A 17,049-nucleotide genomic window follows, 5' to 3' on the forward strand; every position below is an offset into this window, starting at 1 on the left:
GTAAATCTTTACAGGAGTAGAAAGCTTAATCTTTCCCTATATGTAACTCACTATGCCCACTGCCCTAGTCATGATCCAGTCTGGGCCCAGAGGTTTGATAACACCATCCCTTTGGACTTAGGGTGTCCACAACAGTGACTCTAGAGAAATACATTTTGTAGTGCAGCCTAATGCACTCCTAAGAGTCCTTGGTGGCACAGATGGTTAAGTGCTCAGCTGCTAATCAGAAGATTGGTAGTTCAAATTCATTCAGAGACACCTCAGAAGAAATCTTGGCAATTGACTTCATTTAAAAAATACAACCGTCGAAACTCTATAGAGCACAGTTCTACTTTCACACACATAGGGCACTGTGAATCAGAATAGATTTGATGATAACAATTTTTGTTATTTTGTTGATTCTGACTGATGGCACAGACAGCATATGCTTCAGATTAGAGGTTGCAGTTCAATGACTGTGTTGTTGTTAGGTGCCATCCAGTCAGTTCCAAATCAGAGCAACCCTGTATACAACTTCCCGTAGTTGTTGCTCTGTTTGACTCTATTACTATAGCCAGTATGTTATTCTATCTCAGAGTCTGCCCCTTTTGTTTCCACTCACCCTCTACTTTCCCAAGCATGACATGCTCCCGAGACTGGCTTATCCAGATAGTAGGTTCACTGTCTGGTGAAATGAAGTCTCACCATGCTCCCTACTAAAGAGCAGCCTGGCTGTACTTCTTCCCAGACAGATTTGTTCATTCTTCTGGAAGTTCATAGTCTATTTCATATTCTTCACCAACCTCATAATTCGAATGCATGGACTCCCCTTTGGTCTTCCTTATTCGTTGCTCAGCTGTCTCAGGCTTGTGAAGGCGTTGAAAGGACCATGGCTTGAGTAGGGCATGTCTTCAAAGTGTTCGCTTTGCTTTTTAACACATTACATAGGTCTTTTGCAGATTTGCCCAAAGCAAAACACAATTTTAGTTCTTGACTACTGCCTCCAAGAGCATTGTAGATCCAAGTAAAATGAAATCACTGGCAGCTTTAATATATTCTTCATCTATCATGATGTTGCTTACTGGTCCAGTTATGAAGGTTCCTCTTTTCTTCATGTTGGGGCATTGTCCATACTGAAAGTTGTAGTCTTTGAGAGTCATCAGTCAGTGCTTCAAGTCCTCTTCACTAAAAGCAAGCAAGGTTGTTTCATGTGTACACCACAGTTTGTTAATGAGTCTTTCTCGCATCCTGATTCCATACCCTTCTTCATGTAGCCCAACTTCTCGTGTTATTTGCTCTGCAGGGTAAATAACTACTGGGAAGACATACAACCCAGATGTACATCTTTCTCATTTTAAACCATACAGTATCACTTTGCTTTATTCCTGGATTATGTACAGGTTCCACATGACCACAATGAAATATTCTGAAATTTGTATTCTTTGCAATGTTACCCTTAATTTGTTATGACACACACAGTTGAATGGTTTGCATAGTCAGTGAAACACAAGCAAACATCTTTCTGGTATTCTCTGCTTTCAGCCAAGATCCATCTGACATCACCAATTGTACCCTTCTCCCCATATCCTTTCTAAATCATCTTGAATTTCTGGTAGCGCCCTGTTGATGTAGTACTGCAATCAATTTTGAAATATCTTCAGCTTTATTTTACTTGCATTTGATGTTGATATTATTTGATAGGTTTTCATTCAGTTAGATGACCTTTCTTTGGAATAGACACAAATATGAACCTAATCCCCTGGGTTGACCAGGTAGCTATCTTCTATATTTCTTAATATAGACAAGTGAGTACTACCGGTCTTGCATCCATTTGTTGAAACATTTTCATTCATATTCTGCCAATTCCTGGAGGCTTCGCATCCTCCAATGTTTATGACTGGAATCTTACAGAATGAAACATCAGACCTTGATCAACAGTTCTTAACCTGTGGGTCGCAACCTCTTTGGGGGTCGAATGACCCTTTTACAAGGGTCAACTGATTCATAACAGTAGCAAAATTACAGTTATGAAGTAGCAACGAAAATAATTGTATGGTTGGAGGTTACCACAAAAGAAGGAACTGTATCAAAGGATCGCGGCATTTGGAAGGTTGAGAACCACTGTTCTAGATGGATATTTATGGTACAACTAGGTGTATTTGAAGCACCAACCTTTAGGTTAGTAGTTGAGAGCAAACTGTATAATCCACATGTATATTTGTATGTACAACTGAAGCAAGCTCTCTGAAGCAGTAATGTGTGATACTATCTAATTTTTCAAAGTCAGTGTTGACCTTTATAAAATGAATAAAATAAAATTGATTTCACAACTCACCAGTAACTCACAATAGTTAAGGACACTGTTGCTGTTTATAATATTGTAGTGGCAATGGCTGGCCCTTTATTCTAAATCATGGGTTCTTAAACTTATGTGGCCTATCACTCTCCCTTTAAAAATATGACTCAGCACTCCTTTGGCAATTAAAAACTTTTGCACTGTATCCTATAATCCAGGATAAAGTGTAATAGCTGCTTTTGCAGGCCCTTGGTTCATTCCTGTGTTAGATGGGGTAGACTAGAGAAACAAATTCATAGACACCCATATGCGTATAAGAAAGAGCTTTATATACAAGAACAGTTGAATATTGAGAAAATATCCCAGCCCAGTCCAATCAAGTCCATAAGCCCGATATTAGCCCATATGTCCGATACCAATCTATAAAGTCCTCTTCTGACTCAATAAACACATGCAATGATGCTGAATGCAAGAAGATCATAGGATAGTGGGTGCAAAGTCTTCTGGATCCAGTGGTGGTAGAGGCATCTCAGTGTGGCAGGGGTCTCCAAGTGGCTCCTCCAGTTCCTAGGGCATCAGCATAGTGCCACATGTCTTGTCAGTAGAGCGTCTCTCAGGGAGTGAACTGAGAGAGAGAGAGAGAGAGAGACACACTCCCACCTCCAAGGAGAAAATACAGGAATTCCCAGAATCCTCAGGAGAAGGCCCCACACAGAGGCTTCATTGGCTATGACTCAGAGACTCCACCCCTCCACTCTTAATCCTCTCAAATCCCAAATTAACACCAGATTACGTAACTACCGCATTTCCCTCAGGAGAAAGATGGGGTGCACTACTGTGAAGAATTACAGTCTTTAAACACACAAGGTTCGCTCTGTGTTGTTCTATAGGGTCACTGTGAGTCAGCATCAACTTGACAGCAGTGGGCCTGATTATCTTCACTTTGGGTCATTCTAGTATTCCCCAGCAGGCAATATTGCCCACTTTGGAAAACACCACTCTAAAGCAACCCAGTACTCTTTCCTTTTGTCATGTCTTACTGTATTATTTCTCTTTTTTTGATTAAATTGTCTGCTAACTGTTTTGAGTTACTAACATAAAATGACATAGGCTCTTCTGGACATCTTTACAGCCTATGCAAAACTCCCATTTAAGCAACAAACAACCTCTCCGGACGTTCTCGGAGGATGGTTGCCTGTGGACTGTTGTAGGGACTGCACTGTGGACAAGGGAGGAATGGACCCGCCCTGCCATTTGCCCAAGGAATCACTTTGCGTTCTTCATATTATGTCCATTTTGAAAAAAAAACAGCACCTATCCCCCAAATATGAAAACCAGTTTCTTGCGAGTTGATTTCAGATTCCTGGCAACGTCATGTATGTCACAGTAGCATGGGGCCCCACAGGCTTTCCGTGGCAGGTGTTCTCAGACGAAGATTGCAAGGCCTTTCTGCCAAGGTTCCTCTTGGTAAACTCAACCTCCAACCTTCTCATGAGAAGCCAATCCCAGCACCTTAACTGTCTGCACACCACCCCCCTGCTCCTTCCTTTATGGTTGGGCTAACTCCCTGCCCCCACCCCCATCCCTGTCATTGTCTGTGTACGTACACACACACACACACACACACACACACACACACACACCTCTTTGTTGTTCTTTGTCATTCCTCCAGTGCCTGGCATCCCTTTGTCTTCTCCAGTTGGGCCATCAGCACATGCCAAATTGTTATTGGCGCCTTACACGGATGGCTGCTCATGAGTGCAATCACAACACACTCCTTGCAGATTGCTCCAGTGACTTGGCCCGCAACGCTGTATAAGAGAAGGCCAAGGAAAACCAGCAGAATCAAGTGGAGATAGAGCAAGTGGCATTTTAATAGCAAAAGACCTATTTGCCAGAGTGGTCATGTCTGTCAAATGCACCCCTGAAATGCTGGCTGAGTGCATTCTTGGTTGTAGCCGACTGGCCTGGGCTGGGAGGAGGCACAGCAATAGAGATGTCTCGTTTTCTAAGCTTATTTCAACCATGGAGGTAATATTGCTTACCTCCTCTTAGGAGGCCTTGAGTATTCACGGGGTGTTTGTGAAGCACTTCATCTGTGTCTGGAATAGGGGCAGCCCGTGCTCACAGCCGTGCACCCGGGTCTCGTCGGCATTCATTTCATTGTCTTGTAACAAATCACCATAAACTTAGGAAATTAAAATGACACGCCTTATTACCCCTTAGTCCCTGGAGGTCAGGTATGTAAACACAGAGGCCTCTTCTCAGGGTCTCACAAGGCTAACAGCGGGTGTTGGTTGGGCTGTACTCGTATCTGAAGCTTGAGGCTCTTCAGGTTCCTTCAGGTGGCAGAATTCAGCTCCGTGGGCTGTGAGGCTGAGCTCTGCGCTCTGGTTGGCCAGCCGAGGATGAGGCTCAGCTCCTAGAGACCACCCTTGGGTGCTCCACTTGGGGCTCGCTCCCTGCCTGGCCGCTGCCCCTTCACACCCAGCAGAGCGTCTCCAGTTCGAGAGGGCAGTTTCGTAGAATGTACTTAACACACGTGTGAGTCCGAAGGCATTTCGACAACATTATAGAACCTTTCATCAAATAACAAAATCAAAATGTGAATCTGTTTGTTTATCAGCATGCCCTCTGTCTCGGTCCATACGTTTCTGAAGACGGCATTTCCATCTCTGACTGTTCCTGTAGAATTCTGTGAGGAAGGGGTTTGGGTCTTCTCAGGGTACTCGGAATTGTGTTGCTTTTCAGTGTGCTTTACGTTTAGGGAACAAAAGCAACGCTGAGCGGGACAACGGATCAGGGCTTTGGGATGTGAGGGTTCCCAGTGAGATGATCCGAGGACAGCCCTCGCTGCCCTCGAAGCATGAGCAAGTGCGTTGTCATGATGGGAAGAACATTTTCATGGTGCAGCTGTCCTGGCTCTCTTCTCACCAGAGCAGTTTCCTCGTTCTTCACCTTTCTTTTCTTCATAAGTCCCTGCGATCACTCTGGGCCCTTCGAGAAAATCTATCAAGAGTACCTCATTGGAATCCCCCACCCTCACCCCAAAGTCAGCATAACTTTCAGAGCTGACCTCTCTGCCTAAGTTAAAAGGCAGATATCTTTGGAAGCCACTGCTTTGATAGGATCTTATTTTTAAAGTGACTTTGCCAAGACTAAGACAAGAATATTATTGATGGAACTGATCCAGGAGGCGTGTGCAAACATTTTGTGTGCCATCAGAACATGACTGTATGGACTGGAATCCCAAGAGCAATGCTTTGTGACTTAGCCTTAGATGATGTTTTATGGGCATGGGAGTGACTGTCCCATCACCTTTGCACTGAGGAGTAGCCTACTCGAGAGAGCAGCCACTATCCTATTGGCAGTGCCCTTCACACGCAAAAGGAGGGGAATTGTATAGAGTATGTGATGTGTACAAGGGAATGTGAATCTTGGGGGTCATTTCTGAATTGTGCCAACCACATCACTGCACCCTGAATATAACGTAAATGCTAAAGACTCTTGCCTTTGCAAACTCCTGAGGGGAAACGGTCCCTTCTCTTCTGGTTTTCTGTTAATTCCCTAAATTCCAACTGAAAACCAAACCCATTGTTGCTCAGTCATAATAAGCCATGGGTTTCTGCTTCGTGGATGTGTTAGTCTGGGCGGACTAGAGAAACAAATCAATGGACACACATATATGTATAAGAAAGAGATTTATATACAAGATTTATATACAATTATATACAATTGAACATTGAGAAAGCATCCCAGTCCAGATCAAGTCCATAAGTCCAATATTAGCCCATATGTCCGATACCAATATAAAGCTCCCTTCAGACTCATGAAACACGTGCAATGACGCTGAATGTAGAAGATCACAGGTCAGTGGGTAGAAAGTTTTTGGATTCAGTGGCATTGGGAACATCTCAGCGCTGGCAGGGGTCTCCACATGGCTTCTCCAGCTTCAGAGGTCTGGTTGCATCAGGGTAGGTCCATGTGGCTTCTCCGCTCAGGGCACTAGTGTCTTGTCAGCTTCAGTGTCTCCTAGGAAGTGGCAGAGAGTCTCCCATCTCCAAGGTGGAAAATCAGGATTTCCCAGAATTCTCAGGAGAAGGCCATGCACACACAAAGGCCTCATTGGCTATGATCTGATTGACAGGCTAGACTCCACCCCTACACACTTAATTCTTAAGTTGACGATTACATAACTACCACAATGGGCTGTAATCTTTACAAAGTATGATTGCCCAGCCTTATTCCCAGCCCTGCTCGGTGGGTTTGAACCAACAGCCTTTAGGTAAGCGGTTCTCAACCTATGGGTCGCAACCCTTTGGGGGTTAAACGACCTTTTCACAGGGATTTCCCAATTCATAACAGTAGCAAAATTACAGTTATGAAATAGCAATGAAAATAATGTTATGGTTAGGGGGTCCCCGCAACATGAGGGACTGTATGAAAGGGTGGCGGCGTTAGGAAGGTTGAAAACCATTGCTTTAGATTCACAGATCAGTTCACAGAGGAGCTCAAATCATTCACACTAACCTCATTTGGGCTCCACCTACCCTAAAATGAAGAAGTCCATTATCTCTCCCTCGTGTCTCCCCTCCCCTCCTCTGCGCCTTCACACACGGGAATACCAGTTCTCCAGGACCATTCACTTTCTCCTGGAGGAGGAGACCCCAATGGGTTGCTGTTGACGATATTCCTGCACTGTTTCCATGGAGAGTGCTGTCTGAGCAGCCCAGACACAGGAGGCCCCCCATATTGGGCGCCGATCTTATCTTACACTCTCTGCTTACCTACTTCTGGGCAAAGTGTAGGCATGGGACCTGTGTAGCCAGGATTGCGGGGACCTGCAGCACCAGCACCCTAGGGAACCAGCTCCAGCATTTTCATCCTGAGACGGGTGGGGCACTGAAGAGAGACCTGCAAGGATCAATGTTATACCCACATGCCTGTCACGGGCCTGCCTTCCCATTGCAGAACTGACAAGTCTCAGGCTTGTCTTTTGTCATGATGCACGCATAGGAAGAAGCCCGTTGAAAACGGGTGCACAGCCCATGTTTGAAGTGACCTTATCCACCTTCGCCTCTTCCATTTGGGTCACTAGATCGACCATGGTCAGTTCTGCTAGTTTTGTGGGATGCAGTTGGTAACAGTCATCTTCGTTAGCTACCACCCACCCCCACCAGCTTCCACTCTCGTTTCTCCTCCACTTGCCCGCCCCTGTCACACACACCCAAGAATGACATCCCTGGATGGTGCAAATGCTTTGCCTACTTGGCTGCTAGTCCCAAAGTTGCAGATTTGAGCCAGGCGGCTCCTCTGAAGAAAGGCCTGCCAATCTGCTTCCAAGAAGCCAGCCCCTGAAAGCCCCTATCGGGCACACTGCCACCCTCCCACACGGGGTACAGGGACACTGCGTGGGGGTGCTGAGAGGTGGCGTTGACCTGACCACGTCGGGTTTAAGACCGACATCGTTTGCACAACCTAGCCTGGTCCGTGGCTTACTTTCCAGTTCAGAGTGTGACCCCTGTGCCCTCTCTCCACAGATGCCGCTCCTTCGAGGACTGCTGTGGCTCCAAGTGCTGCGTGCGGGCTCTCTCCATCCAGAGGCTGTGGTACTTCTGGTACGTCCCAAGGCGACTTGTTCTTGGATGCCCTGCTCTGCCCCCGGAGGGCTCTCCTTGTAGCCTCTGCTATCATCACTCACCTCAGGCAGACCCCGGGGGCTGTGGATTGGGGGGCAGCTTTTGAGGTTGGCTGCATGGACCGCGATGATGTCTTTTGCCAGCAGTTCATCCCCATTTCCTCAGGTTCGGGGCTAGGGGAGAATAGTGAGCGTTAGAAATGCGGGAGGCAGGCAGTTGGCCTCCACCTTCATCTGCTCTTGAGTAAGTGTGAAATGGAGCTGAAGCTGCTGTCTTAAAGAACCCGTCTTCACAAATGCAGGCCTGTAATCTGATTTCTCTTGCCTGGAAGCCTTCCCTAGGCCGCTATTTCAACCAGGTGTTAACTTTCCAGTCGGCAGCCTCAACCTCGGTCCACCTGCCACTGCTGCAAAGGAAGTCCAGTGACTTTTCTGAATGTTCTAAAACCAGACCCTGAAAAGGCATCAGGTCACGATGCAGGAAGAATCCCTCAGAAAGCATGTGGTACAGGAGTTCTACTTATGAGAAATGCATATTGTGTTGGTTGTTCTCTTTAAAATTGATTCGGCTCGGTAGTTGATAGATAGGATGTCAGGTGTCAGGGATGATAGAGCATGTATAGGGAAGGATTTCCTTAACATCGCCAACTCACGTGAGTATCCACTATCAAAGTGCCCGAGACTGTGGAGCGGGAGCCCTTGAACGGCCGCAGCACAGTGCTCAGCCACTGCAGGCTTCCTTCTCTCTCCCCGTGTCTCCATCTCTGCCTGGGGGGCTCCTGGTTTACTCCTGGTGTTTGCACCCAGATTGGGCTAGCTGACCTGCTCGGTTAATGATTACTCAGAACTTTCCAGTTACAGGGACTTTGAGAGTGTCCTTTCCACAGGTGATTGGGTGTGCTCTGGTTTCACTCCCAGTCCTGAAGAGAGGGAGCGAGAGCATTGAAAAATCAAACCACATCACATACACTTGTTTCTTTTAATCCTTGGAAAACATCCCAAACCCACTGAGCAATAAACATGAACCATTAGTGTGTAGCTCACCGCCCGTCGAGGAGCCTGTTCACCTTTGAGTTGGTTCACGTTCATCTTGACCCCCATGTCCAAGAGAAGGGCACACTGCCTGCGCCTCCCTCATCTTCACAGACGTTGCTACGTTGAACCCCATGGTTGCAGGCCCTCTGCCAGTCTATCTCATCGAGGGCCCTCCTCTCTTTCGCTGCCAAGCATGATGTCCTTCTCCAAGGACTGGTCCCTCCTGATCACATGCTCACGGAGCTACTATCAGCTCTCCCTGAGCTGATAGCCACGTCACACTTTCCTCGTAATAAGTTCGTTCCTTCCACCATCAGATCTTATCTTTTAAAAGAGGCTCCTTTCAGACCAGTACTTCAATCGTGAATGGCTCCTTTGACGGATAGCCTGAGCAGGTGGTAGCTTGTTCCGTGTGACTGCTCTGTCCTTCCTTGCTCTGTCGGGATAAGGGCAGGTACACACAGGGAGCTTGAACATAAGCTACCTGCCTCTGTGCCTCTGCAGCGGTGCCGTTTGATAAGTTCAAGAAAAAGTATTATTTGTTATAAACCAACATTTTAGCTCCTCTTGGGCATTGAACCAAGATCTCAGATAACTTCTACCTCTTTCAGGCCAGCCTACTCGGAGTAACCAATAACATTTTTGAGAAAGCCTGCTAATATTTCTATTTCTGCTAGTATCTTTGTGTTGGGGCCAGGACTGGTGTACGATATGACTGAGTTCATCCCAGAAAACTTAGCTTTAAGAGCCTGAGCTGTTCCTTTTGTGCCTTCAGCGTGTGCAATGCTAAGAGTTGCCTTCCTTTGTCAAGCCCCTGCACACTCTGCACCTCTGGAGATCTCAGAGCCGGTGCCCTTGCCTTCCTCTCTCCACCGACTCCAGCCACACCAGCATCTGCCTCCAAGTACCTGTGCTGATTTTCCACCCAGCGTCTTCTTTTCTTCCCCTGCAGCTGCTCTCATCCTCCCATCCTCCAGCGCTCTGCTCAGATGCAACTTTGAAGGAAAAGCAGCTCTTCCCAGCTTCCTAACAGAGCTGGGTCACTCTCGTGAATCTTGCCAGCTCTACCAATTGTACATACCAGTCCAGGGAGACTGAGATCTCCCACGTCTGACCCGATCTGTATGGTAGACAACAAACCCCACCGTGCCCCGTGGAAACCTCAGCTTCCCCTCCCTGCTCAGTTCAGACCCCAGCAGTGCACATATCCCCTGTCTTTCTCATTCCTCGTCATCGCGGCCTGGATCAGCAGGTTCTGACCTCAAGCTTGGTACTAGTCCATGTGATTATTTCATTTTAGACAAATCAGCCATGAATTTTTCTGCCTCCTCAGGATACTCGGGGCTACATATAGCTCCCTCCATTTCAGATCATCCAAGCCGCCCTAGTCAATTGGGTGCTAAAATTCACTGGATTGACTCACAGAATGCACAGGAAAAAGCATACATGAAAGAACCACTTAATGTAGCAAAATAAGGTTATAAATGAAGATGCGTAGAGTGAGGTCCAGGAGAGGGCCCAGTTTGTAGCTTTCATTTACCTACAGAATATGCTACCCTAACCAATCAGGAAGCTCCAGCTACGCCTCAGGAGTCAGGATTCTTACCAGCCTCCTTATGTGCCTATGATAAATTACATCATACTTAATGAAGTTATTCAGCATCATGTCCGTAGGTGGTCCCTTTTGGTCTTACTAGTCTCCATTCATTAGTCTCACGTATATTCCTGTTCCCAGAAACCTAAAACAAAAGGCCAAATTGCTTTACGCACCTCACATTAATTGTGAATTAATTGTGTTAGGCAGAGTTCTCTAGAGAAACAAAACCAGGGCACTTATGAACACACACACACACACACACACACACACACACACACCGAGAAGGAGTATAACAGCTAATAAGTCCATACAGGAGTACAGAGGCCTCAGTTCAACTCACTTTTGTGGAACAGGTAAATATACTGGAAGTCCTTCAACTCACGTGGGATGCCGGGTTCAAGTCAAAGAAGCAGACAGCCGAGTCTCAGGCAAGGCAGGCAGAGTTTTCCCACAGCCAGTAAACAGCATGGTGGGTCAGCAATTGCCAGTAACTTGGGAGTTGAGTAATGCAGGTCCAGATAGGATATCAAACTCAAGCACTGCAAGGTGACAGGATCCACCAGCCTCAGGCTCAAGAGATGTATGCACCAGCAGCATGGTGAAGCAGTCTCGTAGGAGCCTCAAGCTCTAGCAACAGGATCCGTGGGTTGGCATGGCCCACAGGTAGTGTAGCACACAGGTTGAGGCAGAGAACTAGCTAAAGCAGCAACACCCTGTTCCTGTCAACAGAGAACAAAAGAAGCGGGGGGTGGGGTGGCTTGCAGAGCCACTAATCTCTTTGCCCTCCAATCAAACTGCCACCTGATTCATCCCACATGTTCCTATTGTCCAGGTTGGCACAATAAACCTACTATCACACCCTTTAAAGCTTCCTCTTGAATTCCTCCCTTTTCTCTCTTAGCACTGACTGGAGTTGTACCACCACATGTCTGTCAATGTGTTGCACTGTGGTGGCTTGCGTGTTATTGTGATGTTGGAAGCCATGGAATTTCAAATATTATCAGGGTCACCCACACTGAACAGGTTTCAGCAAAGCTTCCAGACTAAGAACAGATTACAAAGAAGAAATCACTTATGCAGAAATTGAAGAATTCTAATGTCTTCAGTCTGAAGTTAATCAAGCATACAATTAAGATGCATTGATGATTGTTGGCCACTAGTATGCAAAAATTGGAAACAAACAGGAAGGAACAGTAGTTGGAAAATATAGTCTTAGTGATAGAAATAAAACTGTAGATCACATAACAGAATTTTGCAACACCAATGATTTTTCATAGAAAATACCTTTTTTTCAATGACTATCTACATGGTCTTCTCCAGATGGAATACCCAGAAATCAAATGGATGACATCTGTGGGAAGACACTATGGAGAAACTCAATTGTAGCAGCTAAAATCCTGCCAAGGGTTAACTATGGAACAGACCATCAATGACTCCTATGTGAGTTTGGGGTGAAGTTGAAGAAAATGAAAACAAGTCTTTCAGAGCCTAAATAGGACTTTGAGTCTATGCCACCCTAATTTCGAGAAAATCTCAAGAACAGATTTAACAGATTTGATCTATTAAACATTAATTATAGAAAACCTGATGAGCTGTGGGATGACATCAGGAAGGAAACAAGATCAGGTAAAAGACAGGACAGAAGAAAAAAAAGATCAAATTGGATGTCAGAAAAGACTCTGAAAATTGATCTTAATTGTAAGAAATGATAACGTGTTTAAAAGAAAATGTCAAAGGGCAGCTTGAGAAGACAAAGTAAACTATTATAATGAAATGTACAAAGACCTAGAATTAAAAAACCAAAAATGGAAGAACTAGCTCATCATATCTTAAACTGAAATAACTAAAGAAAAATTTCAAGCCTCAAGTTGTGATATTGGAAGATCCTGTGGGTAAAATATTGAATGATGTAGGGACCATTAAAAGAATACAGAAAGAATGCACATAGTCACTGTCCCCAGACGTAGTCAACATTCCACCATTCCAAGTGATAGCATACGATCAAGAACCAGTGGCACTGAAGGAAGAAGTCCAAGCTGCACTGAACATATTAGCCAAAAAACAAGGTTCCAGGAATTGATGGGATGCGAATTAAAATGCTTTAACAAGCTGATGAAGCACTGGAAGCACTGCCTCATCTATGCCAGGAAATTTGGAAGAAAGCTACTTGGCCAACTAACTGAAAGAGATCCATATTTATGCCCATTCCAGAGAACGATGACCCAACAGGGTATGCAAATTATAGAACAGGATCACTGATCTCACATGCCAGTAAAATTTTGCTGAAGATCATCCAACAATGGTTTCAGCAGTACATTAACAGGGAGCTGCTAGATGTTCAGGCTGGATTCAGAAGAGGTCAAGGAACAAGGGATATCATTGCTGATGTCAGATGGAGCTGGGCTGGAAGTGAGACTACTGGAAAGAAGTTTGCTTGTGTTTCATTGACTATGCAAAATCATTTGATCGTGTGGCTCATAACAAACTGTAGATAGCTTTGAGAAGAATGAGAATTCCAGAGGACTTCATTGTGCTTATGCAGAACATTTACATGGATCAAGAGGCAGTTGTGCCCACAGAACAAGGGAATGAACTGTGTATGGTTGAAGATCAGGAAAGGTGTGTGAAAGGGTTGTGTCCTCTCACCATATCTATTCAATGTGTGTGCTGAGAAAAGAATCAGAGAAGCTGAATTATATGACTAAGAATGTGCTATCAGAATTGAAGGAAGACTTATTAACAATCTTCAATATGCAGATGATGCAGCCTTGCTAGCTGAAAGGGCAGAGGACTGGGAACACTTGCTGTTAAAGATAAAAAACCGAGGCCTTCAGTGTGGATGACAGCTCAACAAGAAGAAACAAAAATCCTCCCCACTGGACCGGGAGGTAACATGCTAAACGGAGAAAAGAGTGTCGTGGATTTCCTCTTGCTTAGACGCCCCATCCTGCTCAGGGAAACAGCAGGCCGAGTTCAGACTCATTTCATTGGGTGAAGCCACTGTACAACACTCTTTAAAGGAAAGTGTTCAAGGACGAGGAGGGTGCTTTAAGGACAACAGCACAATGGACCCAACCAGGGTGTTTTCAGTCTCCTCTTCAGCATAGGAAATTAGGACATGGAATCAGGAAGACTGCAGAAGAGTCTCACATTTGAGCTGTGGTGTTTTTGAAAACTATCAAATGTATCATGGACTGCCAAAGGAGCAAACCAATCTGTCTTGGAAGAAGTACGGCCAGAGTACTCCTTAGAGCAAGGATGGTGAGACGTCGTCTCCTGTAAGTTGGCTATGTTATCAGCAGAGAGGGCTACAGCTGTCTTGTTACCCGTTGCTGGTAGCATAGCAAGTCCTTCAGAATCAATCGTTGAATGAACAGTGAACCAGAAGGCAAACCAGACATACATTTAGCCCTACACCGAGTTACTTCCTTTCTTGTGCCTCTGACCTTTCTTCTTGCTCAGTGCTTCAAAACGTCAGTAAACACTTATTGATAGACTTGGATTATTAGCTTACTAATGTTGAAATTTGAGTATTCTTGATGACTTTATCATCTGCCTTTCCCCTAAGTTTCTTTTACATGTGTACAAGTGCCCATTGTGGCGTGTGCTCATGGTTCATAAGAGAGTGCGTAACCCCCACGCTGAGTGAATATTTTTGTGTGAAGTTCTGTGAGGCTTCCACAAATCCCATAATAGTTCCAGTTCAGAGATGGGCCACAGCTTCCTCTTATGTCTGTCACACAGCCAGTCTGGCCCTTTTCAGAGTAAACCTGCTTTTCCTAGTAACAAAACATTAGTGCGAATGTGAGATGAGAAGAGGCAATTTATTCAGGCATTGATAAGGTATTAAATGCCAATCACGTAATCATCAGTGAGAATCCTTAGATGCATTAGCTAAAGATCCTGTGCTAGTGTTTGTTAGACTTCAGGTCACTGTGTGGGGGTCTATACTCAGCTAAACATAACAACGAGAGATTTAAATCTGGAGTCTTTGTGTTGATTGTAAGTATTCTCTCACTCTGCTCCTGTCATTTTTGTATATTTAAGGCATGCTTTGAAAAGAACACCTCTGTTTTTTTATGTATACTCACATAATAGTGGAGAGAGAGCTATTGGGAGGGGTAAGTGTGTTCACTCTTGTTGCCTTGACGATGAAGAATGGAACAAGTGGGGAAATGGATGACAAGGCAAGTATTGGGCCAGCCTCAGTGTACAAAGAGAATTTAAATGGGGTTTCCTGTTTGGGCCAAAACATTGAAGTCAGAGCACTAGACGGGCCGAGTGATTGCGCCAGGCCTTTGAAACTAGCTAGTTGTCGCTCTTTGAGGCAGAGAGCTGTATGGCAGAGCATCTCTTTAAGGAGCAACCTCTATCAAGACGTCTGCAGACCAAGTATCTTTTCACTGCCTTCTACCAAAAGAGAACCCCTGGGTGCAAAATGGTACATGAAGGCCTGTGTAGGGAGTATACCCTCAACCTCATGGTTGATACCATGCATTAATGTCTATGCATGTCTACGCCTATAGATGTGTGTAGATACACATGCACATACATATACACAGATTTTACTTCACAGAATAGGCTCACACCATTGAGGTCTAAGTCCCCAATCTATCGGTCAGGTGGCAAGCTGGAGACCTCAGCTGGTTCTTGGGATTGTAAGGGGCTGACAAGGTCACCTTCTGTAGGTTGGGTAGCAGGCTACTCACACAGCCTTGCATCCTAAGAGCTGTAGGTCAGGTAATGAAAAGAATACAGAATTCAGAGAGTATGAGTTCTGAAAAAAACCTTTATGCATACTCTGGGCGCAGACAACACTGGAAGGAAACGCCCCTTTCAATGGATTGATTATGTTATGAGAGATGATTACATCATATTAGATTCCATTGTGGAACAGCAAGTAGTCTAGTGTTTGGTAAAACCAGTGGAGATCATAGTACAGCTAAGTTGATACAAAGTTTACACGTCACAAGCCCCATCCTCTCAACCCTCCTTCAGGAGTTAGTTGATATTTGCAGGGTATGAGCTGATGGATCCCCAGAGGGCTCTGCATAGGTGTTGGGTCACCAGGCTGGGCCTTCAGGCCTCTTCTACCTGTTTGCCCTGCTGTCTGCACCATGCCTCACTCACATCTGTGTTCTCACTCAGGTTCCTCTTGATGATGGGTGTGCTCTTCTGCTGTGGCGCCGGCTTCTTCATTCGGAGGCGGATGTATCCCCCACCACTGATCGAGGAGCCCGCATTCAACGTGTCCTACACCAGGCAGCCGCCCAATCCTGCTGCAGGTCAGCTTGCCTCTCCATCCTTGTCTCTCATCCGTTCTGGTTACATGTAATAGTCAAGCTACTTCATTGTGTGCTGAGCCTCTGCTTACTCAAGTTAGGATTATCCATTTTCTAAAATAATTTTATTGGCATATACTTCACATGTCATGCAGTTTGATGGTTCCCACATACGAAGATGAGTTGTGCAGTCATCACCACAATCAACCTCAGAACCGCGTTGTTAGTGCTCCATTTCTCCCTGTCCTCCCCGGCCAGGCCCTTGATTATTCAAAGAGCTCCCTATGCTGGATTTCACAGAAAATCAAACAAAACACCAGCAGGAAGTGAGCGAGCAAACAAAAACCAACAACAATGACTAGACAACACATAGAAAAACCACAAGTGAACAGAAAGCAGAAAATATTAAAAACTGAAATGAGACAACTTTAGAATGGGTCAAAGGGGAGCTTAGATAAGGTGCTGCATTTTCACCTAACTGCGTCCTCCATCATTGACTACAATACTCTCTGTCTGATAACAAGGCTGTTAACATCCCTAGACTTTGACCAGAAGGGACTCACTGAGCCTTAATCCATGTGAGAACCCTAAAAACGGATTGGGAGCTTCCATTTGTCATCCATAGTCTTCTGAAAACTGGGTGCTTATAATTTAAACTGCGTGTTTATAATTTAAGCTCTGACACCATCCTTTCTTTTGGATTTGGATTTTGTTACTTACAGTCCTTGGATCACACAGGCTGGTGTGCTTCTCCCATGTAGATTTAGTTGGTTGCTTGTTTTTTTAAGGCAAGCCTTTAGGACCCCAGATGCTAGTCTTTCTGATAGCTGGGCACTATCTTGTTTGTTTACCACACTTTGTTATAGCACCCACATCTTCAGTGATCTCTAGTACTGAGGCTAGTGTTGAGCAGGGCCATATCATAAGAACAATTGTTCTTAGAGTGGGGCTAGAATTAAGTGCAAACCCAAAATCCATTCATAAATATATGACTTCCAGTCGGAAGCTGACCTGTACTTGTATAATTTCCTTTTCTTAACAGTATTTTAAATTCTGTACCATAGGCTAAACTAATGATGCTATAAAGAGAATTACCTTATGCCCCATGGGAGGTTTATCATTTTTCTGTCATTAAATGATAATGATGTCTCTAAAGTGAACCAGAGGATTACCAATTTTATTATGCATTTGTGCTTTCTTTTGACTCAGATGGAAAGAGTTG

General features: G+C 45.0%; 1 protein-coding gene across 1 annotated transcript in view; it reads left to right on the top strand.

Moving 5' to 3' along the window:
* The window catches only part of VOPP1 (VOPP1 WW domain binding protein), a 143,478-nt gene that overhangs the window by 106,819 nt on the left and 19,610 nt on the right, over positions 1-17,049 (top strand). The window contains exons 3-4 of the mRNA XM_013005998.2: positions 7,816-7,893; positions 15,694-15,830. Coding sequence (XP_012861452.1) covers positions 7,816-7,893; positions 15,694-15,830 — 215 coding nt within the window. The remainder of the gene's footprint in view (positions 1-7,815; positions 7,894-15,693; positions 15,831-17,049) is intronic.

This window comes from Echinops telfairi, unplaced genomic scaffold (assembly GCF_000313985.2).
Source record: "Echinops telfairi isolate 266 unplaced genomic scaffold, ASM31398v2 ScPeMD7_7;HRSCAF=31, whole genome shotgun sequence".
NCBI classification, from domain to species: Eukaryota; Metazoa; Chordata; class Mammalia; order Afrosoricida; family Tenrecidae; genus Echinops; species Echinops telfairi.